Source organism: Lissotriton helveticus, chromosome 9 (assembly GCF_964261635.1).
Source record: "Lissotriton helveticus chromosome 9, aLisHel1.1, whole genome shotgun sequence".
Classification (NCBI taxonomy): domain Eukaryota; kingdom Metazoa; phylum Chordata; class Amphibia; order Caudata; family Salamandridae; genus Lissotriton; species Lissotriton helveticus.
Genome location: NC_136070.1, coordinates 596,922,987 through 596,947,184, shown reverse-complemented (window position 1 = coordinate 596,947,184; position 24,198 = coordinate 596,922,987). Strand labels below are relative to the sequence as shown.

Sequence of the window (24,198 nt, the reverse complement as noted above, 5' to 3'; positions counted from 1 at the left end):
GCTTTTTTTAAATGAAACTCTCATATCTTTTTGCAAAAAGTATGTACAACTTTATAAAACTTTTTCGCATAAGAGCTGTCTCAGCCTGAAGTGCAGCTTTGTGCTGAAATGATTCATGGCCACTACTAAAGTCATCTCCAACATTAAAGTTTCCATAAGTTGAAAGCCTGGGTGAGCCAGTTTTTTTAAAATCTACATTTAAGTTCCACACTGGCTAAGAAGATCTTCAAAGCATCTTAAGAAAAAAAGTTATTCCATAAAGGTGGCGATATGCAGCCTTTTTGTAGGTGTCAACAGTTATCAAATAGGAGTTGCAAGAGTCAAACAATTTTTTTAGAGGCCATAACTACCCATTTGTTCCATATTGTAGAGAAATTACTTCTGAACTGTCTAGTGCTAAAAGGTGTAGAGTTTGGAACTTGGCTTAGTGACCTACTCAATTGTTCTCTTCTTGGCATCTAGGCTATTATAGCTGCAGTACTGTCCAGTGGTAGGACCTCCTAAATAGGACTTTAGAGGCTAGCATATGTGATACAGCTACTTCGAAAGGTTTGCTATCCATGATTTATCTGCGGTTATTGGTTGCTGGTTGAATTGCTAAAGACTAATCTATGGAATATTGGTCATAGCTGTGAGGTTGTTTTGAAAGGTAGCCACTGAAGATAACTATGCAGCCCTTCATTAATAACAAAAATGGATTGGATGCGAAGAAGATAGTGGATGTTGGAAGTCACTTATCCTTTCTGAAGGGTTCTCTTAACATCTTGAACGCTGCTTGTTTGGATGCCTTCAATGACTAGATTAATACGCCTTCATATGTATATGTATATAATAGTTGTTGCTCAGTTTGAGGTCTGAGAGGACCTCAATTGATCACTTTCATTTTGAAGGTGTATATTTTAGTGGAGGTCCTGTTGTGAGCGGTGATATTCATGTATGAAGGTTGGAAATGTTGTTAGTGCTAATTTCAAAGCATGTTTTTTCAGCTGGAAGGGCCTCATTGGATCATAATCCCCTTTGGGGGAATGCTGTCACAACTCTGTGTGTGCCTAAAAAGGCCAAGCCTTTGTTGCAGAATGTGGAAGATTTTTCTGGGCTTTTTGAAAAGTCGCAGATAAAAATGTACTTGCTATGAACAAATGCTGGCGGCCTCATGAACGGTACGCTGTTAGTTCTGCATCTCGCCTCATAAAGTTTGTGGGGCAGTTAGTGACGGCAGACTTGGTTGCCAGTCAACTTTACTGTGCACTGCACTACCCGACAATTTTAATGATTTGGAGGTTTGATTTCCAATGGGCCTTCTGTAGTAGGGGATCTCTGTGTATAGTCATAATCTAGTGATTAGTCCCACCCATGTGCGTGGACCCCGGAGCAATCAAAAATAATCTCTTACAGTGTCGAAAAATGCAGAACTGCACAGACACTTAAGAGAGAATTTAAAGACAGATAATGCAGCCTAAAAAGGCTACACTGTCCAGTACTTCAACTAGAAATTCCACCACAAAAATCCACAAAACAGCAAAGCCTGTACAGATTTCCCTTGCTTTAACAGCAAAATCCCTCAGGAATGATAGAGAGAAGAACCTGGACAGACAAGCCCCATAGGCTGCCATTATGTGGCTCAGAACAGGATACTGTGCCTTTAAGAGAACTTTCCAGAACTTCACAGTATCCCAGAATGCCCTGCAGGTCCCAATTACTTTCAGTTCTTTTTTCCGGCTCCTGCAAGCAGGACCCTGGAGCATTGAGCTCTCCCTTTTCAAGGGTTTATTGGTGTTTTTTCACTGTAAATTCGATTTGGGTACTTTCTAAGTACTTTTAGGCTTTTCTTCTTGGTGTTTTGCACTCCTTTAATGTCAAATATGCCTGCATTATTTGACAAATGCCCGGAGTGCTCCAGGAAGAAGGCAAAGTCAGATTCCCATGAGGTGTGTATCCTCTGCCTTCCCTCTTCCCATGTCCCTGAGGAGTGTGAGATTTGCCGGGGCTTCTCCGGCAGGACCCTGAAGGAAAGAAAGAAGATCAGGCTTCATGGACTCGAGGAAAGAAGGCTGAAGGCGGGTCTGGAGGGGCTTCATCTGCCCATGCTGAGGCCTCTGGGGGGCTCCCCAGGGGCAGGAAGTCCAGCAAACGCCCACATTCTCCGTCTGGGTCAGTAGCACTGACCACAACGTCGAGAGGGAGGTCCACGGCCAGCTCCCGGTCTCCCCAGGGCTCTGGGTCGAGAAAACTTCGCCCGTCGAGGGACTTACACCGGCCGCCGTCGAACCCAGTGACGATTTCTTCGTCGTCGTCTTCGACGTCGAGTGATCGGCGTCGACGGGCCCGGTGTCGGCACTCGCCTTCGAGGCGACACCGCCGATCGCCGTTGACGGACAGGACATCGTCGTCGTCGAGGGGATCCTCGTCGTCGAGACCGCCGTCGAAGCGGAAGAGGTCGCCGTCGAGGCAGAAGAGGTCTCCGGCGAGGAAGAAGTCGCCGTCGAGGCGGTCGAGGTCGCCGTCGAGGCGTTCGAAGAGGTCGCCGTCGAGGCGGTCGAGGTCGCCGTCGAGGCCGCCGTCGAGGCACAAGAGATCGCCGTCGAGACATAAAGGATAGTCATCGAGGTGGTCGGGCTCGACGTCGCGGCATGGAGGCCGTTCGATGCCGAAGCATAGAAGAAGGTCGACGCCGAAGGGGCGCTCGACGTCGAGGGACCTGCGTTCGACGCCTGGTCACCGTTCTTCGGCGTCGAGGGGTCGTGCTGACAGGCCTAGGGCTGTGGGGGGCTCCCCTCAGTCCGGTAAGGAGGTGTATACCCCGAAGACGGCTGTTCTACCTCCTCCTCCGTTGCCAGGAGGTTTACCTCCGAGGGCTCCAACCCCGCCTCCGCTGCCTCCACTTCCAGCGGCACCTAGGACTCCGGTGCCAAGGTCTGTCTCGTTGCCCAGGCTTCCGACTCCTCCCAAGAAGACTCCTAAGTCTAAGGAACCGCCCAAGCCCAAGACGTCCGCCCCGGGGAAACCGGCGGAACGCCCCAGACCTCGGAGGTCAAGGTCGCGCTCCAGGCGGAGGGACAGATCGAGGAGCAGATACAGGTCCTCCACCAGATCTAGACATCGCCACAGGAGGCATAGGTCCAGATCCCGTACGGCATCATCTAGGACCCGTTCCTACTCGCCTACCCTATTGGATTCTCCGGAGACTAGGGTGTCCCCGGTCGATGACATTGGCACGTTCCAGGAGGTGCTCCTGAGGGGGGCTGCGAAGTTGGGTATCACGGTGACGGCTCCTACACCTACGACGTCCGTGATATTCGAGACGCTTCACAAGAAGCACCTGTCTCGCCCTCTTATGCCGTTGGTCCCAGGACTGGTCGAACCGGCGGAAGCGCTGTTCCTTACGCCGGCGGTGGTGAAGGCTGCTCCCTCAAGACTCCTGAAAAAGTACCGATCGCCTGATTAGGACCCGGCCTTCCTACGTGTGGACCCGGTGCCCGACTCGGTGATAGTGACGGCGGCCAGGAAGCTGCATTCTACCTCCCCGTCCTCCACAGTGCCACCGGCTGCTTTGACTGCCTACAGGAAATGCCCTTCACAGACTTCCTTCTTCCAGATCCCTGTGATCAAAGATTTTCTGGAAGGCTTGAAGAAAGTATTCCCTCCTGTCAGGCTTCCTTCGCCTTCATGGGACTTGAATGTGGTGCTGTCCAGGTTGATGAAGGAGCCTTTTGAACCTATTCATAAGGCTTCGTTGCAGCACCTGTCCTGGAAGGCGGCGTTCCTCGTGGCCATTACATCGGCCCGCAGGGTGAGTGAAATTCAGGCGTTGTGTTGCCAAGAACCTTGTACTGTATTTCATGCTTCTAAGGTTGTTATGCGTACTCACCCTAAATTTCTTCCCAAGGTTATTTCTGATTTTCATATCAACCAGACTATAACTTTACCTACGTTCTTTCAGAATCCTTCATCTCCAGCGGAAAGGTCCTTGCATTCCCTGGATGTTAGGAGGGTGCTGAAATTTTATCTGGATAAAACCAAAGATATTCGTAGGTCAGACCAATTGTTCATCAATTATGGATCAGTCAGGACGGGTCTTGCTACCTCTAAACAGTCCATCTCGAGGTGGATTGTGTCCTGCATACAATTGTGTTACCAACAAGCTAATAAGGCCTTAGGGGGAAAACCTAAGGCTCATTCCACCAGAGGCAAAGCCGCCACGACGGCTTTGCTTCGTAACGTGCCAATTGCGGAAATCTGGAAGTCGGTCCATACCTTTGCTAAGCATTACTGCCTGGACTCTGATGCCAGGGCAGACGCTCAGGTTGGGCAGGCTTCGCTGCGAAATCTGTTCGCACAATAGTGGTGTTATTTCTCGTTTCTCCACCGCCGCTTTGGTGTGGGGATGGGCTTGCCATTCTATTCACTAGATTATGACTATACACAGAGATCCCCTACTACAGAAGGAGTAGTTTCTGTCCTGTAACTCCAGTTCTGTAGTAGGGGTATCTCTGTTATAGTCATAAGCGCCCGCCCTCCTCCCCGGTGGAGAGAGATATTCATGTATGGAATGCTACAGGTCTGGCGTGTTACGCCTTCAAAAAGAACTGAAAGTAATTGGGACCTGCAGGGCATTCTGGGATACTGTGAAGTTCTGGAAAGTTCTCTTAAAGGCACAGTATCCTGTTCTGAGCCACATAATGGCAGCCTATGGGGCTTGTCTGTCCAGGTTCTTCTCTCTATCATTCCTGAGGGATTTTGCTGTTAAAGCAAGGGAAATCTGTACAGGCTTTGCTGTTTTGTGGATTTTTGTGGTGGAATTTCTAGTTGAAGTACTGGACAGTGTAGCCTTTTTAGGCTGCATTATCTGTCTTTAAATTCTCTCTTAAGTGTCTGTGCAGTTCTGCATTTTTCGACACTGTAAGAGATTATTTTTGATTGCTCCGGGGTCCACGCACATGGGCGGGACTATTCACTAGATTATGACTATAACAGAGATACCCCTACTACAGAACTGGAGTTACAGGACAGAAACTACTCCTTCTCTTTTATCCTGAAACATGATTTCTATTCCTTCCCTTTTGCCACTCTTTAGATTCTGTTGCCCCCTTGTTTCTAGTGTAAGACCTACTGATCTTGCAACCCCTTTTAGCTGTTATTTGGGAAGCATTCTCCACTCCCTTGATCAACGTTGGTTGGGAATGCCACATTTAAAAAAAATCCATTAGCTCTTGCATGCCTTTTTTATAACTTCTGTTAATTTCCTCTTTCAGTGACTCCCAGAAGGAAACCGCTTCTGATGGGGGTTCCGAGAAGGATGAGGAGGAAGAACACACAGAAACTGAAGAAAAGATTGATAAGGTAAAAAGCTATACAAAGGCCAACGCACTCTCTTCCAGTGTACTTCTTCCTGCTAGTGAGGGTGAGGTTCTACGTTCATGAGGCAGAAATAACATAAACCTCTAGAGCAGGTGGACGAGGCAGTGGATGCAATTGGATAAGGACTAACCTGCTACCAGAGATCTATTTAAATTAAAGCATTACCCAAAATGTCATCTTTATTTAGAAATGTTCTCCCGCCCTCCTGTCAAGGTTTGAAACCATACTTGATGGTATTCCATTGGAAGTTTTAGGTACATCAGCAACAGGCATAATTTCTCAATTATTTCCTCGACGGAGATATGAGCAGAAATGTTTGCACTTTCAGCTACCTTGCACTAGTACGTAGTTGAAAATGTCTGATAAAGTGGGAAGCTTTGCAAATGTCACTGAAAAATAATACATAAATGAACTTCTCTCTGTGGGATACTGCATCATCACTAAATTATTAAGTCCATTTCATATACTTTTGGTGATGTCAGGAACTGGACCTGAGCTTAGGCAAGATAAGTGGATCCTTCTGAAAAACATCAGTACGGTTGGGATCTGAAGAGCTTCCTTGAGAGTAGACACCACAACCGGTGACCAGTATAGCCAGATTTCTCTCTGGAACCTTTTTAATTACCTGTCCTTTTTCTCCTGGCTGTCCACTCTTAACAAGTCAGGATTTTACATTTCCCATTGGAGGAGATGCAGATGAGTTTGATATTCCTTTGAGTGTTTATTAATATCAGTGAAAATAATTGAAGTAACAGTTACTTGAAATTCTAACTTTCTACAATGGGGACTTTTAATGGAATGCAAGAATTACATAATTAAGAGAGAGCTTTGGTGCCCACTTTATTATAACTCTTAAAGTCTGACTACGTTATTTAAACTTCAGAATGAGCTACCAGTCAACTCTTACTTCTGCTGCTGGAAGGTCAGCCAGGCAGATATTCAGACTGGTACCTGTACCAGGCCAGTTAAAGGTTCATTTTGATCCTGCACATATAAGACCTTATTCAGTGTTTATGAAATCAGTGACCTTTTAAACAAGCATTTACAATGCAACGGTCTCGCTTTTGCAAAAGTTAGAGCTATTGGCATAGTAAATGACAACATTTTTATTTGTGTTGGTTTTGAAAACCGATAAATAAATGGCGTTGTCATTTACAATGCCAATAGCTTAATCTCTCGCAAATGTGAGACCTATTGCATTAACACACACACACCCACACCCACCCCCCCCCCCCCCCCAACACCCACCCCCCTCCACCCACACACCCACACAGTTGAGCGGAGCTGCCTCAGACCTGGCTCCCCAGTTCCAAAGGCAGCAGCTCCGGCCCTGCCGCCACACCTTTTATTATAAATGTCACTAAGCTCCGGGGACGGATGGATGGAGGATAATATTTACACTAGCAATGTTGGACAGTATGATGAATGAATAGATGGACGTGCATATGTGAAAATGATTGAATGCCCCGTTGTAGTGCTGTGAAGCACGTCCGGGTTAGTAAGCGCTATATATATATGCAATTTAAATGTAAACACAAATTGTTGCATCTTATTAGTGTAGAGGCAGGAGATCGAGGCGAGGTCAGCTGGCCCGGCCCCTTTGGCTCTCGCCGTTCCTGCAGCGCTTTGTGTCCCAAGGTCTCAAAGTGCTTTGGACTCGACGGCTGTTTCACTGCTCTGTAAGACGCAGGCGGCAGCAGCAGTAGGCCTTGTCCACAACGGATGGGTTTGAGTCTGTACTTTTAAAGAGTGGGGCCGTCTTGAATCACCCTAAGTAATAATATGAAACGCGTCATCAGGACGTGCGGGTCCCGCGCTGCGCACAGCAGCCCTGCAGAGGGACAGCTTCACCCCTAGGAGCGCTACTCCGTAAGCATTGGCCCCTAGCTGCTTGGTCCCTGCCCAAGAGGTGCCTCTGACGTCCCTTCCTACAACAGCAGAGTCACGCCTTTAACCAACAGGTGTGCGCAGAGGGTGGGGGGAAAAACGTCCTGTAAATACAGTGCCTCTACAAGGGCGGGAGCGACAGGCCCATGCCAGGCACTACACACTTGGTTCATCCAATTATTCATTCACATTACCTGCTCATCTCATGCTTTAATCTCGACAGTGTATGGTTTACATTAACGTCACTTCCCCCTTCCGATCTTCATACCGTGTAGTTTGTTGCAGTGGCTGACATTACACGAGTGCCCTTCCTTTTTAGGGAGTGTGAACTGAAAAGACACCGAAAATGACCGCGCCTCCTTTGACGGATAGAAGACTGAGCAAGAGAGAGTAAAGTGCTCCCTTCGAATCCATGGACAATAAAACATTTGTCAGTCATTTGTTTGACGCATTAAGTATCCTGGGGTCTTCTGGCCGACATGTACGGCCCGAAAGTATATATTGAATAGAGTATTTCTCCACGGCTGTCGCTAAGGGGATACATTTAAAGTCCCTCTCACCTTTCACTACTTTGTACGATGTCACCATTCTTCATATCCGGGAACATTCACCAAGCAATTAAGCCACAGGCGCAGCTGTGGGTAATAATTCAGTCTCGATGTCCTCGCACGTCCCCGGCACAGACATCACAGAAGATGCAGCGCAGGCCATGCGAGGTGGGGAGCTAACTGTGGGAGCTAGAAGAGAGAGGTTCCCTCTGCTCCTCACTCTCCTACTCTTCGGCTGTGGCGCTGTTGGGTGACTCCAGAGTTTCAGAGCAGAGACTCGGAGGTAAAGCTTTTCTTAAACTGCAGGCAGTACTAACTTACACACACGGGGGTGTTTCTTTCATCTATAAACCGTGCAGACACTGAATTGAAAGCGGAGCACTGGAGACGAGCCAGGGACGCAGACATAGAAGAAGGAGCAACTGAGAAAGACTACAATCCAGAACATCTGTTGCAAGCACTGACGTATATTGTTCTCTTTTCTGCCGTCCCACTCGGACGGACAGCCCTGACTTCCTGCTGGCATAAAAGGTTCCTTATCTTCTTTATGGGGCCATCTGGACCCATAAAGAAGATAAGAAACCTTTTACTCCCGCAGTAAGTCAAGGTGCCCCGTCTGAAAAGGACGGGGCTTAAAGAGAAAGAAGAACGTCACTGGGACCTCTTCTCCAATGGCTGGCCACCGTTTAGCATGAACGGTGATGCCAGCCAATGGAAAAGAGGGGCGGGGCTTAACCTCGCTAGTGAAACTCACTCTACCTCATTAAGCCTCGCCAGCTCGACTGCGCATGTGCGCAGTCTTTCGCAGGCTGAGACCTAAAAATGGAGTACGAGGAGGTCTTCTTCGGTTGCTTGAAAAATGGGTCGAAGAAAATAACATAATACCATACTAGCAAACTGGGTTCCGGGCATCGGCCTCCACAATAGACAACAACATTACACTAGCCACTCTGAGTCAAAAAGCAGCACAAAAAAACAATTTCCACTATATTGCTGCTTTATAGACTACAGCGCGGCTTTTGATAAAGTCTCTCGGAACATCTTGTGGAGGAAGCTGAACAAATGGAGAATTCCGCATGACCTACTAGGTGCACTAATTTCCCTGCATAAAAACACGTGGGTGCGAATTAAAACCAGCCCAAAGACACTTTCTTCAAGAATTGCCATCGAAGATGGGCTAAAGCAAGGCTGTGTTCTTGCCCCGCTGTTGTTCAATCTCTACACAGCCGACCTCGGTACATTCTTGGCGAATAGTAATCTTCTCCCGCCAAAACTGGGACCCGCTAAAAAGCCTCTTCACATATTACAATATGCAGTTGATATTGTAATAATGGACCAAGCAAAATCGGGTCTCCAACGGGCATTAAGTATGCTTCATACATATAACTCCGCCAATGCCCTGAAAATCAACCAGGCAAAGACAAAGGTACTGGTATTTGGCAGATGTAAGAACAAGAAAAGGCTGGCATGGAACATCGGCCCGCCAGGATTAACACAACAGTAAAATATAATTACTTGGGAGTCTGGTTCAACGAGACGTCCAGGCCTACAGCTCACCTAGCCGCTTTGCAAAAGAGAGCAGGCGCAATCACATACTCCCTGACCCGGCTGAACCAAACTCTGAGCAGCCCCTCTGCAGAAGCCATCCTGAAGGTGGCTAAAGCTACTTTACTTTCTGCATTAACTTACGGATACCAGGCCTTTCCTGGAGCATGCTCCTCCAGTCTCGCCCAAATCTCCACCTACAAAAAACTTTTCCATCTGCCAAGTTTTATTCAGCAGGCAAGACTACGATTGGAGCTGGGCCTAAAAAGACAATCTCTTCACTGCGAGGCCGACATCCTGAAATATTTTATTAGGACCCTAAAAGCAGGTGATAACACTCTTAAATTATAGCTAAAAGGAATCCTGTCTAGCCCTGGCAATCCCTGGAATACCCAGATTATAAAGGCCATAAGAGTGTTAGAGATTGACGAGTCATCTCTCCCCTCAGTCACTATCCCATACTCGGCCTGGAAAAGCACCATCAATAAGCAAGTCAAACTTATTTCTCAGTCCATGGATCTGCAGGCTCTAAAGACATCAACCATTCTGCTCCCCTTGAACTCTTCGTATCTTCTTGGGCGTCCACAAACATACTGCCAGGAAAACTTAAGCAAAGTGGCTCGAAAGAACATAATGTTTATGCGACTTCTAGGCCTGCGCTCGACGGCCTTCATCAAATGGGCCCCAACAAGCGAGGGGGGGGCTTGCAGGCTGTGTAAATACCACTCCGAATCATGGCTGCATCTCCTGTGCTGCTGCCCGGCACTAGCAGCCCCCAGAAGGTCCCTTTTGAAACCCTTGTTCTTAAAATGGGGCGCCAGGACGTGCTGGGAGGCCTCGGCCTTGTGTTTTACATCTACTGACATTCAAGTGCTCGCTAGGTTTGGAAAATTTGTGAGACTTTTGGACAATCTTCTATTACCTCCCTTGGTTGCCATGCTTCCTCCCCCTCCCCCTCAAAGACTCATTACAGACTTTTTCCGTCCTTTGGCCCAGTACTCTCTGTCTTAACTATTTTATCCGGCCAAGCATAGCAAAACGCTCACATAGGCAACTATAATCCTGCTCCTCAATAAGCATATTGGTCTCTAAGCCTTGAAAATTGTTCTTTAGCCTTGTTTTTATTTGATAAATGTGCTAAAAGCTAAATTTTATACTCGTGCTAAAGTAGACTTTGTATAGCAATGGTTTTAAGTAACTGTGATAAATTAATAAAAAACTTGAAACAGTACGAGGATTGCAAACAAGTAACTATCTTGCTTACAAATATGCTCTCAAAGTGCCAGTCATATACTATTTATTTTTTAAATCATATGGTTGCTGTCTTGATGTTCCTGTTTTTTTCAAAGTCTGAACTAGAATGTCATCCTATTGTTTGTGTATTTTTTTAAATATTCAATTGTCTTTCCTTACACTCACAATGAGCATCATTCTTGCGGTTACAAAAGCGCAGCTCTTTTCCGCTTCCTCTACATTTGTGGTATCCGGCTTTGCTGCTGATTTCTTTTTTTTCTCACCTGTCTTTCAGGCAGAGGAAACCGAAAAAGATAAAGATGCCGAGGATGAACCAGGCATGTGGGATGAGACCTTTAAAACACACACTGATAGCAAACCTAATGGTAAGAGCTTTGAGCACACTCTGTCAATCACTAATGTGTCTCCCAAGTCCCATATGTAATCTCTAGTGTCCATCTATCCACCATGTGTAGAGGTGAGGATTAGTGTAGTGAAAATAAGACAAGGAATTAAAAAGATACTTATTGGACATTGGGAATGGGGAGGTGGGGGGGATTGGTCATTGGTTACGTGAATGATCACTTGTTGTACTGGGCACTTGGAGGACGCTGAAGCACAAAAGCAGCCACATACGATAGTGGGCATGGCGTTTGGGGCACAGAATTGTCACAAGGGTGTCTGAGTCACTCCAGTACTGATGTAGGGTGTGCAGTATTATTTATTTAAGGGCCATCGTGCACTCTTCGGACTCTGAGAGTACTAAACAAGAGGAAGCATAGAGAATGCAGTTTGCTGGGAATGAACAAAGTCTCAGTACAATGGGTGTACTGTATTTCATAGCATGGTGAGTGAGTCTCCTTCCCCAAGGCAGCATCCAATGCATTCCGGGCCGAACAGCAGGCCTGTGAATGCATGTTAATGGGTGCATGCTGACGACCAGTCCTGGTTGTCTGGTACTGAATTTGTTCATGGAAGAAAGTAGTGTCTGGTTACAAATTTTGAGCCTGCTCTGTTTATTATTTTCCAGGTCCTACATCCGTTGGACTTGATTTCTCACTGCCAGGCTTCGAAAATGTGTATGGGATCCCAGAGCATGCAGACAATCTCAAGCTGAAAAGCACAGAGTAAGGAATACATGCTTACGATGGAGGTGGTGTGGGCAATGATAGACTATTTAGTGAGTGAAATGAGCTATGAAGAACTGCACCAATAAGGTGAATGGTTGTGTGGGTGGCATGAAAAGTGAAACAGTCAAGACAGAACACCCTGCACTGTGGCTCCTGCAGAGGGTGGAACTGAATTATTGTAGATTAGGTGGAATAATTGTACTTCTATTTTTTTGGTAGAGGAGGAGATCCCTACCGTCTGTATAACCTGGATGTCTTCCAGTATGAACTCTATAACCCCATGGCGCTATACGGTTCAGTTCCTGTGATGCTAGCACACAACATACATCGCACATTGGGTATCTTCTGGCTGAACGCTGCAGAGACGTGGGTCGATATCAGTTCAAACACAGCTGGAAAGGTAAGCGAGCAGTATCCGTTTCCTCCATCTCTTTCAGCAAGTTTTTTAATTCGATGGAAATATATATGTTATGCTTTTACGAAGTTCTATTCAGTTGACAGTTTATTTAAGAACTAAAATTTATAATGCAACATTGCTAAAATGTATTAGTGACTTCGAACTTCAAAGTAAACTAAGATTTATGCAAATCTCACATGCATGAGTAAGAACGAATAGAGGCAGTGCAAAGTCAACAATAATGAGTTACAAAATAAAGAGAATAAAGGATCAGAAATTGAGAATATCCATAGGGAGTCATATTGTAACTCTAAGTGGTATTCTTAAGTGAAAAATATATCAAATGCAGCAACTATCACATGGTTAAAGATGAAGTACTATAAGAATAAAATTAGCTGGGATGTGACTTATGAACAGTCATAGTAATGTGAGATAGATAATTGGTAGCCATAACCAATTACGTTTAAAGGTTCATTATATTAGAACAAACTATTTGTTGAGTGCCAAAAAACATACCTGTCGTACCCTGCTGTCTACATTAGTTAAATATGGCACCCTTACACATGAGGTAGTGGCTGCAGGGAAGACTAATGTTGGTGTTTGAGACACCCTACCCCATTCAATGGGTGCTCTTCAACACTACTACTTGCCTTATAACTACTCCACAACCGTTTAGCTTCACCATCCTGGGTCCTTCCATACTTAACCACTTCTTTCCTTTATTTACTTCTGTTTCACATGATGGAAAAAGAATGTGGAAGGCTCGAAGATATCAACTGCTTACTCCAGCATTGTGTCCTCTGACTCTCCACAAGCGCAGATCATCGAGTAAGGTGACACCGTTCATATGGGCTCAGGCCCCAGAAAATAGTTATATGGAGATAATAAAGATACAAAGAGATGGCAAAATAGATTATGAAATTTCTCCACATGAATCATGAAATCAGCGAACCCAGCTGGAAGTGCCCTCTTTGAAGGAGAAAGGAATCTTGTATTGACATCAGCAGTATGTAACACCAAGTCAGACTGCATTATCGCTGACATATTTTTTGTATGTGCTCATTTAGCCCTCAAAAAACTGATTTGTAACTTGCAGTAAATACTTATTTTTCCAGGTGAATCTCTTATAGACCTCTATTAGGGCGTATCTGTAACTGGTCCCCTGTATGATTGGGACCAGTGTTCAACTGTCCTCCACATGTCCTTGCCATCTTTGTTTTTCTGCCATTGGACTTGGTTTCATGAAGAAAGTCATTGAGACAGCTCACTGACTCTGCAAAAGTCAGCATATAGGTCATATCATGAATGTTTATTTCTAGATTTTGGGGTTCTTCCAGTTAGGTGTATCAAGGGTCAGGAGATTATCCAGTATTATGGGTGTCTTTCATAGATTCACAAGCCTGAATCATTCCCCGTCGTCTAGATGGGAGTCCCCGGTACATAGAAAAGTAATGTCCTATAGACATATATAGAGAAAAGTAGGCCTACGGGCCTTGCCTTAGTAGCCTATCTATGTTCTTTTGTAAAAAGGACCAACATCCTGAAGGTAGCCAATCAGCTACCACCTCTCTCTAGAACCTTCCTGCCAGGAGCCTCAGTCTCTCAGATTTTCTACCGCACGTTGTGCTAGGGAGTCTCCACCTGAGTTCTCCTCAGGTTTCTTGGATTTCTCTCTTTTCTTCAGCAAAACTTGGATATTTTCTTCAACAAACAACAATGGCTGATCAGCAGAAGAAGGGTCTGTTCAGAGCCTGTTCATCTGTGGTAAGAAGAGACTGCACGTCGATGACAAGCATGAAACTTGCCTCTACTGTCTTTATCCTGACCATTCTCCTAAAGAATGTAGAATTTGTAGAACATTCTCTACTAAGACTCTTAAAGACAGAGAAGGGAGACTGCTCCTCTAGTTGAACAGACTAAAAGCCAGAGATGATGTCATGTCCTCAGATGGCAGTGAAATGGCTCCAGTTTCATCAAAACTGTCCTTGAAGAGGCCAAGGGTTGCTTCCCCTAGCCCTACAGACGTTCCTCCTAAAAAGACTGCCACAAAGTCTTCTGAGGTAAAATCTGTCACGTCTGTGAAGGATGTTCCCACCTTCAGAAAGCCAACGCAGTCATCGACGACGAGTTCGTCGACGTTTTCTTCAAGAAAAACCACCTATGTCTCCACATAGACGACGACGGTGTCGACTACAATGGCGTCGTCAGCCTCTTCATCGACGACCACTCAATCGTCGACGGCGGGTAAGCCACTGTCATCGATTGTACTTATAAAAAAGCAATCGACGTTGATCAAGGTTCCGTCGACGTCCTCGTCGTCGACGACGAGACAAAAACCATCGACACCTACACCGTCGACGAAGACGCCATCGACATCTGGTGCACCGTCGACGAAGACATCGACGACGGTAAAAGCAGCGTCGACGTCAAAGTCACCGTCGACGAGTACGCCGTCGACGACGAAGGCACCGTCGACAGGACCGTCGACGCCGAAAGCACCGTCGATGACAACATCGCCGACGACCGCACAGTCGACGACAGGACCGTCGACGACCTCATCGTCGACGATTGAAAAACAATCGACGTCAGCACCGTCGACGACGACGTCGACGACAGCATCGTCGACGCCATGGAAAAAATCAGATTTGATACCGCCAAAAAAGATTACTAAAAACCCTATTACACCAGATTTAACATCTCCAAGTAGGGTACAAAGATTACCCCCATCTTGTCTGCTACAAGATGATGAATCAGAAGATGACCAGTTCGATCAAGCTACTAACCCATCGGATCTCATTGTGAAATGCCAGAGCACAGAGGACGATGGAGATGAGGTCATTTTTACGGAAGAGACTGTGCATGCACAAGTCCAGTCACAAGTCACTCCTATGATCTGCCTTCCAGCAGCTATAGTCACCGATCTACAATTCTTGATTCAAGACTATAAAAAATGATTCCCTGAATCACCAACGGCCCCTTCTACGGAGAAATCTCCAGCATCATCCAGACCGCAACCATCTCCAAAAACAAGACCACCACCTTTGGATATTCCTCAAGAGAGGGAAACAATTCATCACATTCATTCTTCTGATGAAGAGGGCGATGAACCAGAAGGGGAGGTTCGAGACGACCTGTCCAATAACAGACGAAGATTATATCGCTCATTCTCCAGCCACACCTGAACCCAATACTTCGGAATCTCCGCCAGTGGATATTGGCGGATTCCATAATTTGGTAGAGAGAGCAGCCACTAGGTTCCACATGACTATGGAATCACATGAAACGGACTGTTTCCTATACGATTTTAAGGATCCAATCAAAAAGACGGCTAGATCAATTCCCATAATAGATCACATTTGGGAACAAGGTCAGCAACTAATGCAAACACCTGCATCGGTTTCAATAGTGGTACCTAGACTGGATAAAAAGTATAAGGCACCAACAGCACCTACCTGCCTTAATGCACATCCCAAGCCGGATTCTGTAGTCACACAAGCCGCACAAAAGAACTCTAGGAATCCGTCCTCTCCACTGTCAGCACCACCAGACAAGGAGGGCAGGAAATTGGATGGCATCGGCAAACGTTTTTCTACAACGTCAGCCATGATTATCAAGATAGCCAACGCCATTGCGCTACTAGGCAGATATAACAGACATTTGTGGGAAGACATTGTCCCGTACCTAGCAGATATACCTGAAGAATTAAAGGATGAGGTTCAATTGCTCCTTAAGGAGGGACCAATGTCAGCATCAGAAATCATCGATTCTGCTGTAGATGTCGCAATGACAGGCTTTAGACAGCTAGCAGGTGCAGCAGTTTTGCGCAGACAAGGATGGCTCAAAGCAACATCCTTCCGCCAGGAGGTCCAAACCAAAGTATTGGACATGCCCTATGACGGACAACACCTATTTGGAGAAAAAATAGATGAGGCCTTACAGACAATCAAAAAAGACACGTACACAGCACGAGCTCTCAGCACATTAAAATTCAAAAACCAGTCCTTTCGAGGGCACAGGGGCAGGGGTCAACCCTCTTACAGAGGATCATATCAAGGAAAATCCTCTTATTCCTATAATCAAAACCGTTCACAATACCAGCAGCGGCAACAGCAACAAGGTCGCCAGACCTCCTACGGGAGATCAAACTTCAGGGGGAAAAACCAGAGGAAACCAGCCGGCGGACGCCAATGACCATTTCCCACAGCCAGTCCCTCCACCATCTCGTTCTTTCAAAATTGGAGGAAAATTGACACACTTCCTCCACAATTGGAGATTAATAACAACGGATCGGTGGGTACTCCAATTAATCCAACACGGACACTCATTGGAATTCAGTTCAATCCCCCCGTTAACTCCTCCTCGCAAGATTCAACACAGGCACCTAAGATTACTCCTTCAAGAAATCTCTTCAATGTTAAAAAAAGGAGCAATAGAGCGAGTTCCATCAGCTCAAAAAGGGAAGGGATTTTATTCCCGCTTCTTTCTCATACAACAGAACAAGAAGAACTGGAGGCCCATACTAGATCTCAGGGCACTCAATACACTCTTGAAGAGCCAATCGTTTCGGATGGTGACCATCCAGGAAATCTTGGGATCTCTAGAGGAAGGAGATTTTATGATGTCTTTAGACCTGCAAGACGCATATTACCATATCCCAATACACAGGCGCCACAAAAAATTCCTAAGATTTGCAGTAGCAGGTCAACACTACCAATTCGGTGTCCTCCCATTCGGCCTCAAATCAGCGCCTCACATTTTCACAAAGTGCCTCGCTCCTGTGGCAGCTTTCCTACGTCAGCAAGGACACCAGGTCTTCCCCTACCTGGACGACTGGCTGGTGAAGGCACCATCTATGACAGACGCACAAATGTCTTCCAACGCCTGTCTCAATATTTTCAAACGTCTAGGTCTGACACTCAACTACGAGAAGTCAACTTTACAGCCCTCCAAGGTTATAACATTCCTGGGGGCAACTCTAAATACGACCTCTTCCAAAGCATTCCCGTCTCGGGAAAGGAAACACAAACTAATCACTCTGGCCACCGCAGTGTCTTCAAGGAACACCATCAAAGTCCGTACTTTCAAGTCCCTCCTAGGGATGATGTCCTCTTGCATACTACTCATTCCACACTGTCGGCTCAGAATGCGCCCCCTCCAGGAGGCCTTGACCAAGCAGTGGACTCAATGTACAGGTTCTTTTGAGGATCACATCATCATTACTCGACAAATAACCAAGGCCTTACTCTGGTGGAGAACAGCCAAGAACCTATCGAAAGGTCTAACGTTCCTGATGCCTGCAACTCCACATGTCATAACTACAGATGCTTCTCTAGAAGGATGGGGGGCAGTCCTTCAAGAATTACAAATCAGTGGCAAGTGGACAGAACAAGAAAGGAAACTACATATCCACCTCCTAGAACTGAGGGCAGTTCTCCTATCTCTCCAAGCCTTCCTCCCTCGCATCAAAAACTCAGCAGTCTTTGTAAGAACGGACAACACAACAACAATGCACTACTTGAACAAGCAGGGAGGGACACGTTCGCTAACACGATCTCGCGAATCGCAAAAAATCTGGAACTGGCTAGTACACAACATCACACTAGCAGCAGAGTATGTCCCAGGCAAGGACAACGTCATAGCGGACGCTCTAAGCAGACAGACATCTCTGTCCCACGAATGGGAACTCAACCTAAAAGTGCTGAACGACACTTTCTTGGAATGGGGGAGACCGCAAATAGACCTCTTTGCCACCAGGGAGAACGCCAAATGCCACAACTTCGCAAGCTGGCATCCCGAACCGCGGTCACTAGGAAATGCATTTTCCATCGCATGGCGCAACGTGTTTGCGTACGCATTTCCGCCATTTCCCCTGATAACAAGAGTCATTCGGAAAATTAAAACGAACCACTGCACCGTGATTCTCATTGCCCCATACTGGCCGAGGCAGCATTGGTTCACGGACCTCCGTCGCCTCTCAGTCCAACCATCAATCCATCTGGGCCAACATCCCTCTCTACTCTCGATGTCCAAAGGCCAAGTACTCCACCCGAATCTGAAATCTCTCAGATTATCTGCATGGCTCCTGAGTACCGAGAGTTCTACCAACTAAACATCCCGCAGGGGTGCAAGGAAGTCCTAGCTAAGGCAAGAGCAGTCAGCACAAACAAAACTTATTCCTTGAAATGGAAACGCTTTTGTGTTTGGTGTATGGCCAACGATCTCCATCCCTTACGGATCACTCCGGAGCAGTTACTACCATATTTATTACATCTGGCACAATCGGGACTTGCCCATGCCTATGTCAGAGTTCATCTAGCAGCAATCTCCCGCTTTACAAGAACTTCAAAAGGACCCTCTCTATGGTCCCACAGATTAATAAAGCAATTCCTTAAAGGGCTCTATAGATCATTTCCACAGCCGCGAAGAGTTCCACCAACATGGCACCTTAATGTGGTACTCAACCAATTGATGAAACACCCGTTTGAGCCCATCCATAGGGCTGATATCAAATACATTTCATTGAAAACAGCACTTCTTTTGGCTTTGACCTCAGCGAGACGGGTCAGTGAGTTACAAGCTCTTTCCATACAAGATCCTTTCATGCAGTTCAAAGAAGACAGAGTGATTTTAAGAACTAATCCTCGCTTCATTCCTAAAGTCCCCTCGGACTTCCATTTAAATGAACCACTCGTACTCCGATCATTCTTCCCAAATCCCAGTACTGCAGCTGAAAGATCCCTTCACTCTTTGGACCTAAAAAGATGTCTTAAATTTTACCTAGACAAAACAAAACATTTCAGAAAAACGAATCCGCTTTTCATCGCTTTCAGCAGACCAAGAAAAGGCATGCCACTTTCCAAACAAAGCATTTCACGATGGATATCATCTGCAATTGCCTTTTGCCATGACAAAGCCGGACGTCCATTACACTCCAAAGTCCGAGCTCATTCCACAAGAGCTGTGTCCACATCGGCGGCACTATTCGCTGGAGTGCCGATTCTGGACATTTGCAGGGCAGTGACCTGGAAATCGCCGCACACATTTACCAGGCACTACTGCCTGGATACGGAACTGATGCAGGATGCAGCTGTGGACCAGGCTGTACTTCTCCATCTATTCCAGTAAGATGAGCCTTCCTCCTTCCCACCATCCTGTACTGGTATGCACATTTATTTACTTTATTCTTTGTACTTGTTGATGGATACTAGTCGCATGATATTTATTATCTCAGACTGCTCATAATGTTCCATCACAAATGTGCATAATATATTGCTTGCTACTCTGATTCAGGCATGTGAATCTATGAAAGACACCCATAATACTGGATAAGAAATGCGTTACTTACCTGTAACTGCAGTTATCCAGTATTGGTGTCTTCCATAGATTCACATGCAACCCTCCCGCCTCCCCAGGAAGGTCTCATCTCTCCCTCTATAACATATATTACGTCTACCTAGCTTGGTGCGTACGAAAATCTGAGAGACTGAGGCTCCTGGCAGGAAGGTTCTAGAGGGAGGTGGTAGCTGATTGGCTACCTTCAGGATTTTGGTCCTTTTTACAAAAGAACATAGATAGGCTACTAAGGCAAGGCCCTTAGGCCTACTTTTCTCTATGTATGTCTATAGGACATTACTTTTCTATGTACCGGGGACTCCCATCTCGACGACGGGGAATGATTCAGGCATGTGAATCTATGAAAGACACCAATACTGGATAACTGCAGTTACAGGTAAGTAACGCATTTCTTAACATACATGGGTGGGTTTAATGTATCTTCAGCCAATGCTTATATTTTTAATACATTCATCCTGAAAGGTGCAGAGAAATTTCAGGGGGGGGAAAAAGATGCAATGTTACATAAGTTGTTAGTCTGTGGCCGACCGTACCTTTTCCTCTACACAATTCTCTTTGATGACTAATATTTGAGAGCCTGTGTGTGAAGGACCACTTACTTTACATTGATTGAGTGTAGCCCGAGCTGTTATCAATCTTGAAGTCATTGTCTCCTTAATCTTTTGTAGAGCTGAATCTATTTTAGCTCCAAAACAAAAACTGCAGATTCTGACAAACTATGCGTATTTTGTATTTGGTTCTGTACTTCTGGATGGACTCCTAATGCCCTAATCCATTTTTGTTACGTTTTAATCAAATGTGTAACCATATGGAACGTTTTGATCAAATGTGTAACCATATGCCTTGCTAAGGCTTTTGCTTGTCTTGAGCTTACTTTGATTTCCTTGTTTGCATTATTTGATGCTCCTGTAGTCTGTACCCTACTTCTTAAAGCTTCTGGAACATGTTTGTTTACTTTTTTGATTGCGTTTAACTGGCTGCAGGCACACTTGGCTAAGGGAGATGTGCAATTTTTACTGTACTCATATGCTGCTGTTCTCACTTATATAGCCAAAGCCTCTGATTTCTTGCTGTCCTTATTTGGCCATGGACCAGTTTTAGCTCTCCAGTTTAAAAGTAATTGCCAAGTGTTAGTGTATCTACCACCAAAATAGTATTTTGAGGAGCTAGATTATACTTATTGAAGCTATTCAATGAATTGTCAATTCATTCAAATAAACTAGAATTAAAATAAAAGGGTGTGTAGGAAGCTGGCTCTGTATTTAATATTGCCACTAGGTGGTAATACCGTGCACAGAGTCCAGGAGTTCCCCAAAAGTGTACAGGGCTCAATGTAAAACCCAATGTGCTCTCTTAGTGGTAGTGTGGGACTTGCGCCTACCACAGAGGAGTGTAAGACATTATAGCACTACATTGAACAATAATGGACACACAACTCAAGAAGGAGATCAGACCAATTTCAGAAAATTGTACTTTGTACTTTATTTTAAGACCAAGATCTTTGTAATGGGTAAAGTACTTCTTTAATTAAAAATACTTTTCACTTTGGAAAATTGACGCTTGGAAACTTTTCAACACACTTCAATGTTATCCTATGGGGGAAGCAATATTGCAGTTAAACAGGTAGGTATTGTACTTACAATCCCAGTCTCTGGAGTTAAGTCCGCAAGGGCCAGGGATCAGGCAGTACCAAAACTGCACCACCAGCGGCACTGGGGCAGCTGAGTGCAGAAGTTCAAATCTGAGTTTGAACCAATGCTTTCCAATGGAGAAAGGGGATGCCTAGAGTCACACTGCTTGCAGGTAAGTAGATCGTTTGCAAGGGGCTAGGCTTTGGGGGTTAGGTTAAGCACAGTAGGGGGTCACAAAGCTGCACCAAACATACACCACCAGCGGCACAGGGGCGACCAGGTGCAGTTTCGATGTCTGGCGCCCAATGCTTTATAATGAGTATTCTTCTGATTGCAAACAGGCTACAGATGTGGCACTGGAGGTTGTAAGAGGGAGACCAACAGCAGCAGTGTTAAGTTGTGATGCAGGGTCACAGTCTGTCCAGCTTACCAAGTCCAAGGGGCTTCGGGCGTAGGGGTGCCTTTCGATGTCTGAGTCTTCTTACCGGAACCGGTTGCTGTCAAGGGAGCCTCTGGATTCACACTGCATGCGCTGTTGTGAAGGTCAGAAGCAGGCATCCAACATTGGACACAAGGTCAGGATCGCTGGGGAGACCTCACTGCACAGGTGAGCCACTCCGACTCGGGCCTTGGGTGTCCGGTGCAGTGTGAGCACGAGACGCACATCCACCTGGATCCGGAGTCTTTGGTGTAGGTTTCTTCAGGACAGGTCTGCTGTCCATGGGAGATTGGAGTTTTTGTTGAAGGCAGAGGCCCTCCCAGTGGTTTTAGAGGTTGCTGGCTGCAAGACAGGTCACAGGGTAACCCGAGTGGGAGTCAGGGTGGTAGGGCTGTGGCCAAGGCAGTTGTCTTCAGCAGGGTGTCTTCTTTCTTAGGTCGCCGGAATTCTGAGTTCTAGGTCTGGGGGAGCCACCTAAATACTAAATTTAGTAGGTATTTTAGGGGAGTAGCAGGTAGGGCCAATGCGCACCTTACCTGGGGTGACTAGACCCTCTATTATGCCACCCTCCTGTGAGAGGGGAGCATAGGCCTAGCCCTGATTAGAGGGATCTCCCCATCTTTAAGATGGCGGGGACCCTTATGGGTGGGGTTAGCAGAGGTGGGCACACCTGTTTTTCTTTTTTTCTGCCGTCTTTCTAACCCAAAGTACGGGTGTAAACCAGGGGCTGCCATCTGCTGCTAGCAGCAGAGGCTTGGGTCGCATTACAAAGGCGGCAGGCCTTTGGAGCTTCCCTCTTCGAGTACTGGCCCATCCTGGGGGAGAGATGTGAGACCTCTGCCCAGGATGTGCATTGTCTCTTATCCCAGAGAGCAGAGGCTCTCCACCCAAGGGTCCAGAAACATGTCTGTGTGGCAGGCTGCCTAAAACCAGTCAGTGGCCACACCAGGGTCTGTAGGTTTTCAGGAGCACATTTGAGGTTTCCTCTGAGTACATTTTAATAAATCTCACACTGGCATCAGTGTGGATTTATTACAAGGAGCTGGTTGGTACCAAACACTCCTGGGTTCAGTGAAGCCACCATGGGGCTGTTGAATTTGGGTGGTCAAGTTCCCAGCCCATGTACTCTCTTTGGCTTATCTGGCACTTGCAATATTTGGGAATATACCCTAATGCTGTAGGGGCATATCTGCTCATGCAAATATGCCCACACCTGGGAAATAGTGCTCCCGGCCTTCGTGGTGGTAAGACCTGCTGGAGGTGTGACTTACATATATCTTAGGCAGTGCTAGCTGGCATGGCCCACAAGCAGTGTGCCATGTTGACTTGGTCATTTTTTCACCTCACAGGGGCATGCCAGCTGCTTGGGCAGTGACATGGTCCTGGTGAAGGGATCCCAGGGGACCCTCTTAAACCTTCAGGCCCTAGGTACCTAGGGTATTAGGGACTTACAGAGGGGGCATAAGTACCAATGGTGGACATGTTTTTAAGGAAAGAACACTGGTACTGGGAACCTGGACAGCAGGGACCCAGTTACTCAACAGTCCACGTCGCATCAAAGCCAGGCAAAAAGTGGGGTGTTAATTCAACAAAACCCCGTTTTCGCACAGGGTGCATAACTCGGTTACTAATAATATTGAAGTTAAAGGTTAGGTCCTTATACCAACCTTTCATCAGTAAAAAATAATTCTTAATTCTAAACATGAATTTAACCACTTTTGTATTTAATCTAAGAGTTTCCACTCTCAATGAGAGTTTCCGTGCACCATAGCAGAACAATCCTCGCTCCAAAAAAGGTCATCTCTAGTAGGAAGCAAGGGAATATACAGAGATCAAGCAACCATGTTTCTGAGCCTGTGTGTTTTTTCCCCCACAAAGACAGCATACATTTTCCGAGGCGTTATAATCAAACATGTAGCTCTAAATTCATGTAATGGTAGAATTTAAATATCGATTTGTAAAAACTTATGACTTACTCAGTGGTATTTTTATATAACTGACTATGCCTTTCCATTTATAAGAATCAATGGTAGAGTTTGCTAATTCTGTACAAAAGATCTTTCAAATCCCTCTCATAATGGCAGATGTTTACTAGAGGAGCTGCTAACTTCTATACCATTAGGGACGTGGATGTCTGCCACAATTTAGGAACACCCAAGAAGACCAATGAGCTCATCAGATATCACATGTATGGATTTTTAAAATTGTCAGAGCAACAGTGTAGGAGAGTAGGGTCTGCAATCCTATGATCACCCAGATTTTTGCTTTTTGCTGCACTGGTTTACGACTTTCCCTGGCTGTGGGCCTGCTAATCAGACCCACAGCCTAGCTGTTCTCTCTATCCAAATTGTACTCAGGTACTGAATTGGCACTGGGCCCTCTCCAAGTCCCTGTACCCAGGGCTGAGGTGTACCCAGAAGTCTCCCAGGGGCTGAAGCATGTATTATGCCACCCCTGGGCTGACTAACCAAACTGACACAACTGGCTGCACGACAGCTGGGGCAAGGTGGTGTACTCACCCTTTGCTTTAGATATAGTATACCTATATCTAACCCTAAGATGGACACACAGATCTCCTATCAGTCACTCCTATGGCAGGCCTTAACAATCCTGAAGGCAGAGTGCTTGGAATCGTGTGAGATGGTGCTCTGGCATGAGCTGAGCCTGTCTGCGGCTT

At 46.1% G+C, this 24,198-nt stretch overlaps 1 protein-coding gene across 2 annotated transcripts in view; it reads left to right on the top strand.

Moving 5' to 3' along the window:
* Positions 1–24,198, top strand: part of GANAB (glucosidase II alpha subunit) — a 238,707-nt gene that overhangs the window by 71,291 nt on the left and 143,218 nt on the right. For both annotated transcript variants that reach the window (XM_078660606.1, XM_078660605.1), the window contains 4 exons: positions 5,253–5,340; positions 10,867–10,957; positions 11,602–11,698; positions 11,921–12,101. In XM_078660606.1, the coding sequence (XP_078516732.1) occupies positions 5,253–5,340; positions 10,867–10,957; positions 11,602–11,698; positions 11,921–12,101 (457 nt within the window). The remainder of the gene's footprint in view (positions 1–5,252; positions 5,341–10,866; positions 10,958–11,601; positions 11,699–11,920; positions 12,102–24,198) is intronic.